Here is a 12,903-nt window from a genome sequence, read left to right on the forward strand (position 1 = left end):
ATAAATAAATAAAAACAGAAAAGAAAATAAATAAAAAGAAAACAGAAAACAATACAAAAAAAAAGGAAGAGAAACCCCCCCTGGACCCTGGCCCAACTGGGCCGACCCCGGCCCAGTCGGCCACCCCCATAACCCCCACGCCCCGAAACCCTAACCCCCATATCCCCCACTACCCACTCCCCCGATTCCCCACTCTCCCTCTCTTTCTCCCGATCCCATCTGGGTCGAGGCACCCGAGCCCGCCGCCGTCGTTCGACCCGCGGCGCTGCCCGTCGCCACCGCCCGGGGCCACCTCGCCGGACCGCCGCACCACCGCCCCCTGCCTCCTCCCAGGCGCCCCCCTACTCGACTGGATCGGGGAGGGGCCAGATCCCGCGCCGCCCTGAGCCTGCGACGCCGGCGCCCATCCCCGGCGCCGCCTCGTCGCTGCTGTGCTCCGCCACCTCGTCGTCGCCGCTCCATCGCCTCTCCCTCGCCGACGCCAACGCGCCCCGTCGCCCCCCCTTCCCTGCTCGCAAGTGAGCGCTGCCGTCCCCCTTCGCCCCCTCTCTCCCTGTGTCGCCCCGGTCACCACCATCCCTGCCCGCGGTCGACGCGCTCCGGCCCCGCCCGTTGCACGCTCACCGCGTGCCTCTCCCCGTCGCTCCCGTGCACGGCCTCGCTGGCCCACGGCCGCGGCCACGGCGCTCGACCGCCCTGCTCGTGACCCGTGGCCGCGCCACCATCGCCTCCTCATCGCCCCCCCACTGCGTCGCGGCCTTCGCCTGGACGCCGCCCCTCGCTGCCGATTCCCGGCGCCCGCACGCGTGCCGACTGCCTTGGTCGCGCCCGGTGGCCTCACCCCCACACCGCCGCCCCGCAATGCCCGGTCGGGTGCGCCCCTGTTCGGGCTGTGCCCCGACGCCCGCGCCCTCTAGGCCCCTATGGGCCACAGACATGTGGGGCCCGGCCCCAGAACGTTTTAAAAAAAAATTAAATTATTAAAAAATATATTAAATGAATAAATAAATAATAATTAAAAAATTAAAATGTTAATTAATTAAGTAATTAAATAAGTTAATTAATCCTGATTAGATTAACCTAATCACTAATTAAATTAACTAATTTGTAATTAAACTAAACAGAGAATGACAGGTGGGTCCCACTGGACCCACATGTCAGGTTGACCAAGTCAACTCAGTTGACTGCTGATGTCAGCATGACATCATGCTGATGTCATTAATCTGTTTTTCGAATTAATTAAATAATTAAATAAATTCCAGAAAATTCATAAAATCTTTAGAAAATCATATCTTTTAATCCGTAACTCGGATTAAAATATTTTCAACACGAAAGTTGCTCAGAACGACGTGACGAATCCGGTTACGCGGCCTGTTCGTCCGCCACACACCCCTAGCATACCGAACACGCAACTTTCCCCCTCCGGTTCATCTGTTAGAAAACACGAAACACCGGGAATACTTTCCCGGATGTTTTCCCCCCTTCACCGGTATCACCTACTACCGCGTTAGGGCACACCGAACACCGCGTATTGCCTTGTTATATTTTGTGATGCTTTGTTTGCTCTGTATTCATTATTTCTTCCCCCTCTTCTCTCCGGTAGACTACGAGACCGACGCTGCTGCTGACCAGTTCGACTACGGAGTTGACGACCCCTCTCTCTTGCCAGAGCAACCAGGCAAGCCCCCCCCTTGATCACCAGATATCGCCTATTCTCCTCTATACTGCTTGCATTAGAGTAGTGTAGCATGTTACTGCTTTCCGTTAATCCTATTCCGATGCATAGCCTGTCATTGCTGCTACAGTCATTGATACCTTACCCGCAATCCTAAATGCTTAGTATAGGATGCTAGTGTTCCATCAGTGGCCCTACACTCTTGTCCGTCTGCCATGCTATACTACTGGGCTGTGATCACTTCGGGAGGTGATCACGGGCATATACTATATACTTTACACTGTTACATTACCTGTGATACTGTTCGGAGTTGGGGGCTGAAGGGCAGGTGGCTCCATCCCGGTAGAGGTGGGCCTGGGTTCCCGACGGCCCCCGACTGTTATTTTGTGGCGGAGCGGCAGGGCAGGTTGAGACCACCTAGGAGACAGGTGGGCCTGGCCCTGTTCGGCGTTCGCGGATACTTAACACGCTTAACGAGATCTTGGTATTTGATCTGAGTCGGCTACGAGCCTATACGCACTAACCATCTACGTGGGAGTAGTTATGGGTATCCCGACGTCGTGGTATCAGCCGAAGCATTTCAGACGTCAGCGACGGAGCGGCGCGCGCCGGATTGGACTGGAACGCCTACTAGGCTAGGTCTGCTTCCGGCCGCCCTCGCAACGTGCAGGTGTGCTCAGGGCGATGGGCCCAGACCCCTGCGCGCTTAGGTTTAGACCGGCGTGCTGGCCTCTCTGTTGTGCCTAGGTGGGGCTGCGACGTGTTGATCTTCCGCGGCCGGGCATGACCCAGGAAAGTGTGTCCGGCCAAATGGGATCAAGCGTGTTGGGTAATGTGGTGCACCCCTGCAGGGAAGTTAATCTATTCGAATAGCCGTGATCTTCGGTAACAGGACGACTTGGAGTTGTGCCTTGACCTTATGACAACTAGAACCGGATACTTAATAAAACACACCCTTCCAAGTTCCACAGACAACCCGGTGATCGCTTTTCCGCAGGGCGACGAGGAGAGGATTGCCGGGTAGGATTATGCTATGCGATGCGACTGGAGATGCGCTTGGAGATGCTACCTGGATATGCTACTTGGAGATGCTACTTGGAGGACTTCAATCTACTCTCTTCTACATGCTGCAAGGCGGAGGCTGCCAGAAGCGTAGTCTTCGACAGGATTAGCTATCCCCCTCTTATTCTGGCATTCTGCAGTTCAGTCCACTGATATGGCCTCCTTACACATATACCCATGCATATGTAGTGTAGTTCCTTGCTTGCGAGTACTTTGGATGAGTACTCACGGTTGCTTTCTCCCCCCTTTTTCCCCCTTTCCTTTCTTTCTGGTTGTCGCAACCAGATGCTGGAGCCCTGGAGCCAGACGCCACCGTCGACGACGACCCCTACCACACTGGAGGTGCCTACTACTACGTGCAGCCCGCTGACGACGACCAGGAGTAGTTAGGAGGATCCCAGGCAGGAGGCCTGCGCCTCTTTCGATCTGTAACCCAGTTTGTGCTAGCCTTCTTAAGGCAAACTTGTTTAACTTATGTCTGTACTCAGATATTGTTGCTTCCGCTGACTCGTCTATGATCAAGCACTTGTATTCGAGCCCTCGAGGCCCCTGGCTTGTATTATGATGCTTGTATGACTTATTTTATTTATAGAGTTGTGTTGTGATATCTTCCCGTGAGTCCCTGATCTTGATCGTACACATTTGCGTGCATGATTAGTGTACGATTGAATCGGGGGCGTCACACCCTAGCAGCAAGGGCTCGTCGTGCTGGTGCACTGCGTGTGGTGGCGGAGATGGAGGAAAAAGAGCCAATTGCAACAGCCCCTGCACCGCGTTGTGGGGAAGAAGATGATGTGAAAAGAAAAACAATTCAATTGAGGAGCGCTCCCATGGCCTCCGCGGCGCATAATCGAGAGCGATTGTAAGGCTCACCTGCGACTGGCCCAATCTTGGGCCGGCCGCCCGGCCATAAACATTTCCCTTATTTTTTCACAACGAGCGGCAGATAGGATTTACCCTCACGGAAGGCTCCCACTGTGGGCCGGCCTACTTCCACATCCTTGTGTTCCGGTCTCTTGTGAGCTCCCTCTCTAGTGTTTCTCCACGGCAGCAGTGGTTTGTGTTCCCAAGAGAAAACAAATGCCTTTTTTCATATAACTAGGAAATTGCCCGTGCGTTGCACCGGGAGCGTAATATTACGTTGTCACGACAAAAAGATGATATAGTGACATTTGATTAAAAGGTGTTGTGTGTAGTTTCTAACCATGTCGGTGTGTCCACCGCCTTCCTCAATCAAGCTATTTCGATTATTTCTCTCCTCGCATAGCAGGTCTCCTACTCTAATCTATTTATCGACCAACCACCCCTGTCCCTGCTCCACCTATCCTTCTTAGATGGCGTACTCATCCCATGTCGTCTTGGTTGCATTGGTTCTCGTTCCCACACCACCTTGTCTCATTATTTCCTTGCCCTCACATATCCTAGATCAATCATAGCTCATCCTACCGTTCTATTAAATGACCGTCTGTTGCTACCAGGTAGCAAGAATGTTACCAATGAATCAAGTAGATGGTTAAATGACATAGATAAGTACCGTTACATGAAGTAAATCCTTCGAATAATTGAAGTGAACAGTTGACTGAAGATTGCGACGCAATACACGATTCCCAAACAATAGGTTAAACACGAAGAATCTCTCTAAGACAATGTTCCTCATGTATGCACCGGGAGTATGCTTAGAGTTCTTTCTGCGAACTAACATGTGGTTGCATGGTTTGGCGAACAATGGTATGCCCAGCCCATCAGACGTCCTAGACGTAGGTCAGTTTTTTGGATGTGCTCATAGGAATATGGTGTGCGTGCGTGCGTTTATAAAGGTGAGTGCATGAGCGTCTGCATCTGCAGTGTGTTCCAAAAAAAAGTACACTTGGAGATTTTTTGTTGTTGTAATTTGAACTCTATTTTTTTTTGTTATGATTTGAGCTTTTTTTTTGTTGGCAACCAGGACGGCAAGGATCTGGACTTTTTTTCTAGAATGGATCTAGATTGTCATGGAGCACATGCGAAAGCATGTTTATGTCACAAGAAGCGTATCTTGATAGACATTCTTTGCTATATTTTTTTCTCAACACATTATCTCAACAATTCCTTCAAACTGTACTGATGTTCATTTTGCTGCTTCCCTCCCTTCGCCTCTCTTCGTATCGACGCAACTTCTCAGCATACTATGAACTTCCAAGAAACACTACTTGCGTATCAATTAGGAGAGAAACACACACAGTATTGACATATTAATTAGCTGAGCAGCGGCACCGTGGAGAGGAGCCCACGGTCGTGCTGCCCAAGGGCGCAGCGCCCACCTCCACGGGCACTGCTCTCGCCCTTGCTCACCTCGACGCCCGCCACGCCTCACGCGTCGACCCATCGATGTGCACACCTCGATGCGCTCCGCCCAGGACATGCCAGACAACCGCTGCCCATATCCACACACGTTATTCAGCCGCTCCACACCTCCGCTCCCGCCGCGCTTCAAATGCTGGAACGTCACTACCCACCTCCAAGCCTGCTAAGCCACATTCGCCACTCGCCGGTATTGGTGGAACGTCGTGGGAGTTTGCGTGTGTGTGCGCGTACGTAGAGCATCAGTACCACCGAAGCAACCAGACAAGAGGGAGCATGCATCATCGAGAGCAGACACACGCAACCGTTGTGCCATGGATGCAAATCTATGGCCGTGTGCACTGAGCCACTGACGGAGGGACAGAAGTGGATGGTAGTGCAGCCGGAGAGCACGTGGGGCTGCAAGAGCATCGTGGCACCACTCGGGCGAGAAAGCAGAGAGACCCCTTTGGTGAAGTAGGGTGAACCGGCACCGGCGACGGTGAAGCAAGAAGGGGCGACATCGATTCAGTGGGTCGCCGGGATTGGCGGAACATCCTGGGCGGCAGCCGTCGGTAGCGGGATCGAGGAGCTTGGAGCGGGCAGGCGTCGACTACGTTGCTGCATTAGTCATCACTCATCAGCGCTTCGTCATGGCGACCTGCTCCGTCAACTACAGCCGGCTTCGAGATTAAAGGCACCGCGGCCACGGGAGACGAGATAGAAGGTGTGCCTTGCATTGCTATTTGGAAGAGAAACCCCCCGCCGGAGCTGGAGGATAGATTGGCATTCGGGGGTGGAGAGATGCAAGGAGAGGGGCGTGGCAGAGATGGTCGTGGCCGATAGGAACAGCTTTGTGGCATCTAGTCATGGCCGACTCTAGTGGTCTCTGTAGGGGTGGCCTTGGGATGGCTACTGGGCGGAGAGGGAGGCGGGTGAAGAGAGACGACAAGATTAGCGCATTGATGCAGGCGGCAGCAGAGTGCTCGTGCTAGAGAGAGAGAAAGAGAGATGCGCGCGCCTCTGGCAATTGACGATGCGGAGAGACAGCGAATGGCATGTGCGATTTTTACGGAGGGAATCGGATGTCGGGTTGGGTGGATTGAATTTTTTTTTTGCATGGGTTGGGGGGATTGATGGACGGGGTGGTGGGAGTCGGACGAAGACGTATGACGGTTTAGGGGAGACGGAACGTTAAGCTTTTTTTAGGTAAAAAAAAGTATAAGTAGAGAAAACGACGTTACATCTCATCAGGTATCTTTTCTTTTTAGCATCAGTACAGACACAAGCGCTCATATATACGCGCATACACTCACCGCTATGAACGCACACACGCACACTCTACCTCTATGAACATTTTCAAGAGACTGAGCCGTCATATCATCTTGAGATCTACAAAGCAGGGCCGGCCCTGGGGCATGGGCGACGGGGCGACGGCCCAGGGCCCAGGCGAGGGGGGGGCACATGATGGAGTATATACATATACTATAGCCCAGCAAAAAGCAAGTAAAAATTATAAAAGAATTAAAGAAAAGAAATAGGATGGGCTAGGCGGCCCAGATATAGCTAGCTAGCGATCGCTGATGGATACGCTTAGGCGAGGCAGCGCCGTGACTCACACTCATTTCGATGTTTCCTTCGTAGGTTCGTCGCCCTCGTCCGCCCGTCGGCCTTCTCGCTCGCTCGTGCCTTGCCCCTTGGCCCTTGCCGCGTCGCCCTCGCCTCGTCGGCTCGCCGTTGCCGCCACACAGCAGTCCGGCAGGCAGGCAGCAGGCCGGCCAATCGGCCATCCGGCATTCAGCACGGCGGCACCGCGGCAATACGACAATTCCTATACAAATACGCATCTGACTGGAAGTCAAGAAGTACGCATCCATGTTCCTGTCCATCCCCAAACCTCAATTTGACAATCTCAGTAGTTTATTTATTCTTTATTTAGTATGTACGTATTGTAATCCAATATATCAATTTTTTATCGTTCTATGTAACATGTCTAGGGTTTCAATCATCCGATCTATAAATTCCTAACTTTTTGTATGCTCTTCTGATCTTTTCTTCATGATTTTAGGACATTAGCCTGTCATGTTACCTAAGAAGAAGCAATTGTCGGGTGCTGAAAAAAGGAGGAAAAAGAAAGAAAGTGATCTAAAAATTCTAGCACTGAAATATTATTGTTGTTGATGGAGTCAGTCTAATTTCATTCTTATTTGAGGTAATCATGTCATGTTAGTTTCATTTTGCGATCTTTTTAGTACCATTGTTTTTTATGGAGTCGGTTCGAATTTGGTTATTATTGTTCTCGATGGAGTCATTTGAATTATTATACTCATATTTTAAACTAAAGACGCGTGATTGAAAGTTACTTTTAATGAGTTATATATATAACACACGCATACATATATATTGTCTTAAGACTTAGGACATAGGGGCCCATGTTGTCGAGTTCGCATAGGGCCTCCCGAAACACAGGGCCGGCCTTGCTACGAAGTCACCGTAAGTGCCTCGTCGTCGACGGAATGTCTCCTCCCACATCTCATCAGGTATGTATCTAGGGGGTGCGAACCGAGTGATTGCCACCTACACGTCGCGTCTACACGGCGACAGCGTAGCCCACAACCTGGCCTTTTTTCCCCGCAAAGAAAAGAAAGCTGGCCTTTTTTTCAAAGAAACAAACACGCACAAAAGAAAAAGGCAGAATAAAACGTCGTTGCCATGGCCATGGATATGAAAGAACAACCTGCCAGCCAGCCAAACTTGTCACCTCACACCTCCGGGGGGATAGGCAAGGTATCCTGTCCAGCATAAAGAAACGTTCTTCACGACGCCGCACGAGCAGACGACGACGAGAGGCGAGTGAGGGCCATGAATATTCTTGGACGGAGACAGGGATTTCGCATCCCGAGGAAAAGCATTAAACGCCGACGCGATACATCATTCATTCAGCGAAACTGCTTCGCGCACGACGGCTGCGTGGCCGATTCATGCACGATTCAAAATCAGACGGTGTCATGCAGTTTACTACCACACACCAACGGCTTGATTAACTACATCGTCCACAAATCGTGCACATGGTGTCGTGTGTATAGCATCGTTGTTCATTCAGTGAAAAGTTGCGATCCCCAGTCGGCCAGAAAGCGAGGCCGTCTGTTTTTCAACCCAACCCCCCGTGTGATCTTTGAGTCGTGCAGAATTGCACCCATGAGCCTCTCTACTCATCAGAGCATCTCCAAAAGCCTCCGGTTTTTCCAGTGATTTTTTGGTATTGGCAATAAACCTTTTCGTATTGAAAGAGTTGAGCCAAAAAACATGCTTCAATGTAGTAGTACTCAGCCGATCTCCCCGCTATATATATTGAAGAATTTGGCCTCTCTCCTAATATTTTTTCTCAATAAGTGTCACGTCTGTGTATCACTCAAGTAGCCCGCCAGATCACCGTGCCATCGCCATCGCGGGCCGTCGGACCACCGCCATAGGTCGCCAGATCACCGCGTTACCGCCAAACCGTTGTCGCAATTTGCCAGACCACTGCCGTCGCCGCTCACTAATAAGTGGTACCCACTGCCGTCGCCAGATCTCGTTTACTAAGTATTTTTGAGGATTTGAACTCTAAGAATGTTTTCCCTACGGAAACCCATTAAATCGTAGGATAGGGACTACTAAGTTTCTATCAAATCTATTCATGTGCCCATATTGCATGGAAACCTCATTTTATTTCTCCTTTCTTTTGCGAAATCATTTTATTTCTCCTTCAAGAAGTCCCTTCCACTTCCGCTCTATCCATCGCCTTCTCTTCTCAATTCTCCAAAATTCCTGTGCTTGTTTTCTATGTACCATCCAAATGCACATATTGCAAAATTCTAAAATATTGCATGGTTGGTGACATCTCATCCTTTGTTTTTTCTACTCCTACATTTTTAAATCCTGCAATCCTATGAAGCCTTTAAATGTGATAAAAATGTACACTGATAAATAAATATCCAGCTTTACAGGACTTGGCTGCAAAAGACAGCAAAAAGGCGAAAGAAAAACCTATTATAAGCAGCTCCTGTTCCAAAAAGAAAAGGCAAAAAAAAAAAAAAAACGAGCCCACGATCACCGCCGCACCACACACCCAAAAAACGCACGAAATAATAATTGCGCAAGAGCAACGGAAACCCTCAAAACGGCAGAGCACGAGAGAACAAGAAAAAAAAGGAGAGGAAAAACCCAAGAAATCCGCCTTGCCCACTCCGATCTCTCCCTCCAGCATATCCCGCCCCGAGAATTCCCCTCGGATTTCCTTCCGGAGCTCCCCCGCCCAGATTCGCGATCCGAGCTCGGAGGATGCGCGGCGATCCCCTCCCCCATTCCCGCGCGCCCGGATCACACGGAAGGCGTGGTGGAGACTGACTGACCGAGGGCTCCGGCACGGGCACGCCGGGGAGGCGGTTGCAACCGATCCGATCTCGCGTCCGCAGGTACGGGATCCTGCCGCCGCTGGCACGCGATTGATTGCGTGCCGCGCGCTCTCTAGATTTGGCCGTCTCGCGGATTCCGCGGGCTCCGGCTCGGGCGGGGGAATCTGATCCGTGGCGTGCGTGCGCGGGCTTGGCAGGTTGCTCTGATCTGGCAGGGGAATGCGCGTGCCGACATGGTAAGCCGAGGAGGAGGAGCCGTGCGGTCGTTGCTGGATCGTCTGCGCCCGCCGCCGAGGGGGAGGAGGAGCCCCGCCATGCCGCCGCCCGCCGCCGCCGCCGCCGCCGCTGCCAAAGGCGCCTGCTTTTGCAGCTTTAGCCACTCGGGCGCGCACGGCGAGGGGCGGAGGAAGGGCCTCCTGGATTTGGGCGCCGGCCGGAGGTTCGCGCCGGGCAGCGCGCTGAGCCTGAAGGGATGCCTGGACTGGCAGGATGGCGGCAGGTTCAGGAGGGCGGATGGTGGTGATGGCGATGCGGTGGAGATCAGGGCGCGGGTCCTTGCCCCGCAGCGGCAGTTCGTCCGTGATGCGGAAGTTCAGCTGTCGGAGGAGGTTGGCGTGAAGAGTGTGGATGGAAATGGCGCTTTCCGGCGGGGGAAGCGCCTCGATTTTCCTGAGCAGCCTGTCCCGACTAAGATGGTGGTTGCTGTTGATGTGGATGAAGGTATTGTGAAATTACATCTTTGTAATAGAGCTGTACATCTCATGATTATGCAAGGCTGAACTTACATGTTGGTTGAATAAATAGTTCCTGTCTTTAGTGCCTAGGTTTCATGGTGCTTAGTCTAGAATCAAACTGTGAATTGGAAATTATTGCGGTGACATACATGTCATGGTGACCATATACTTTAATAAGTAACATTGTCTTTCAGTTCCTTATAATTTATCAATTCCCATTATGGTGCTATTTATATCGTGCAGTTCTTGGAAGCTTTCTTGCTGCTCTGAACAGATTTATTGCCGAGCGGTACTCTTGGAATCACTCAGTATCAGAATACCATGTCTATGAGTTCTTTAGGGTGCGTTATTTTTCCTACAAAAACTTGAATTCCTGCTATATTTTTCCTTTGATCAGTGTTTAATTCGTCTTGCATCTGTTTGCAATACTCTATGCAGATATGGAATTGTTCTCGAGAAAAAGGTATGTCTTGATTCTAATATTTTTCATCACGGTTTACTTCTTTATATCAAATGCACTTTATGAAATCAAGAATTTTTCTAAATTGCTGCAGCTAATCTTCTTGTCCATGAGTTCTTTACAACCCATTACTTTCAAGATGGTGTCCATCCTATCCCAGGCGCCCGAGATGCGCTCCAAAATCTTTCTTCGTTCTGCAGCCTGTCTGTAGTAACGTAAGTCAATCATTTGATTTTAGAGATGTGATCAGTTTATCTTCTATTATGTGCTGCCTGCTTAATGACATCCTTCCTTTTGAAGATCTCGCCAGGATGTAATAAAAAATCACACATTAGAGTGGATCGAGAAGTTTTATCCGGGCTTATTTGAGCAGATCCATTTTGGGAACCATTTTGCTTTGGAAGGCCAATCAAGGCCAAAATCAGAGATTTGCAGGTACGATTGTCGAAGGAACGTTATTCTAGTTTCCAGTCACATTTGAAGATTGGACATGCAGTCTGACTAGGATCACAACACATTAAAAAATGATGATTTTTAAAACTGCTGTTTACTATCTCATTTTAAGCTGTCACAACATGTTCTCAGCTAGTCTTACAGATAGTACGGAATGCCTTTGCAGATCTTTTGGTGCTCAGGTTTTGATAGATGATAACCCGAGATACGCTTTAGAATGCGCTGAGGATGGCATGAGGGTTCTGCTCTTTGATTACGATAACACGTATCCCTGGTGCAAAACTGGTGTGGATCAATCACATCCTCTGGTGACCAAGGTTCATAACTGGCAGGAGGTTGAGCAAAAACTTCTCTCGTGGGTAGCACCTGAGAGCTGACATTCTTCCTTGTCCGATGTTAGCAGCAGAATTATGCTCAGCAGACAAGATCTCACTTTCTGAAGGAGGATGTTGCTTCCCTTTCAACATCTCAATACATAAACATGTCAAGGGTAAAGTAGAATACTCCATATCTTTGTTTGAGAGAATGACGATTGAACATCGCCTCACTGCAGTATGCTGGGTGGAAGGCAATCAGACTCAATCTAGATGCCCTGAGATGATCCAAGATTTGCACTCACAGTCACATGCTGAAGATCGAATTCTTTTTCAGCATGTTAGCTTCTGTGGTACCGTGGTGTATATACTGCCGCTGCTATATGCATTTGTTGAATCAAATACTTCATATCAATTGATCTGGTGCACACAATCTTATGAATTGGATCCTATGTCCTGAGTCCTTGCGGTTACAGTTGCGTGTTAAGTACCCAGATGGTTAATCCGTTCGCTTCGGTGAATACAATGTAAAACACAAGCGGATTTGAATTTGGAAGGGAGTAATGAGGTAGAAAAGAGAAGCACTGTACCCCATGTACCATGCCCACAATGTGAATATGAATTTTTGTATGGCAAATAAGTTTTTGAATACCTCTTTTCTTACAAATCTCAAAGCATGGTACAGATGCAGGGTGCACCTGGGCTGGGAAGCAAGAAGCAGTTTTTCGGGTGAAGACCTATCATATGCTAAAACTGCTATGCCAGTATACTTGTAAGAATACAAACCATACACTCACCATATGCACTTGAAATATCAGCAGCACCCTCACCAAGCTGGGGAAATAAGGACAACAGGGTCATGTGAGCCCTGGAGTCGCTCATAATTTTTTTACTTAGTTGGACTAGGATTCTTTCGGGCTTTTGCTCCATCTGAAAGAAAGGTAGCCTAGTCTAGAACATATCTTGTCCTTGGCACTACAAATGCTTCTCTGGTTCATCACCTGAACTCACTAATTTTCTAAATACTTTGCATCATGCTGCAAGTAAATATCATATTGTCTTGATAATAATGAGTGCAATTGTGCTTGGTCCTGCTAGTAATTCTGGCCTCGCTTCATCCAACCGTTTCAATGTTTTGCTTATGTGAATTATGGGGCTGTACAAATGTGTATATAAAGGTTGCTTCACCAGTGGCGGTGCTACTCACAAGTTACGAGATCACCCCACATTCCTACTTTCCTGTAGGATTCTCAAAACGCAGAAATATGAAAAATATAGGATTGTGTGTCATGCCGACTTGAATTCTATGGGATTAAAACTACAGAAATGTAGATAAAAATGTGTTTGGTGACACAGGAAGACAGAAATTTTACCAAGAGGTTTGAGTGGAAGACATTTTCCCTTCAAAATAGAGCGCACATGAATCATAAATTTTTTCTAAGGATTTTAATCATGTGAATCAATAGGTACATGATGAAATGCTAGGTAG

General features: G+C 49.4%; 1 protein-coding gene across 1 annotated transcript; it reads left to right on the forward strand.

The window, feature by feature from the left end:
- Positions 1 to 9,137: 9,137 nt before the first annotated feature.
- On the forward strand, positions 9,138 to 11,864 carry LOC123148433 (uncharacterized). The gene is made up of 7 exons (XM_044567861.1): positions 9,138 to 9,513; positions 9,651 to 10,173; positions 10,431 to 10,528; positions 10,626 to 10,650; positions 10,742 to 10,862; positions 10,948 to 11,082; positions 11,267 to 11,864. Exons 2-7 carry the CDS (start codon positions 9,687 to 9,689, stop codon positions 11,475 to 11,477), a joined length of 1,077 nt encoding a protein of 358 aa, XP_044423796.1. The 5' UTR covers positions 9,138 to 9,513; positions 9,651 to 9,686; the 3' UTR covers positions 11,478 to 11,864.
- Positions 11,865 to 12,903: the final 1,039 nt, after the last annotated feature.

This window comes from Triticum aestivum, chromosome 7A (assembly GCF_018294505.1).
Source record: "Triticum aestivum cultivar Chinese Spring chromosome 7A, IWGSC CS RefSeq v2.1, whole genome shotgun sequence".
In the NCBI taxonomy this organism is placed as follows: domain Eukaryota; kingdom Viridiplantae; phylum Streptophyta; class Magnoliopsida; order Poales; family Poaceae; genus Triticum; species Triticum aestivum.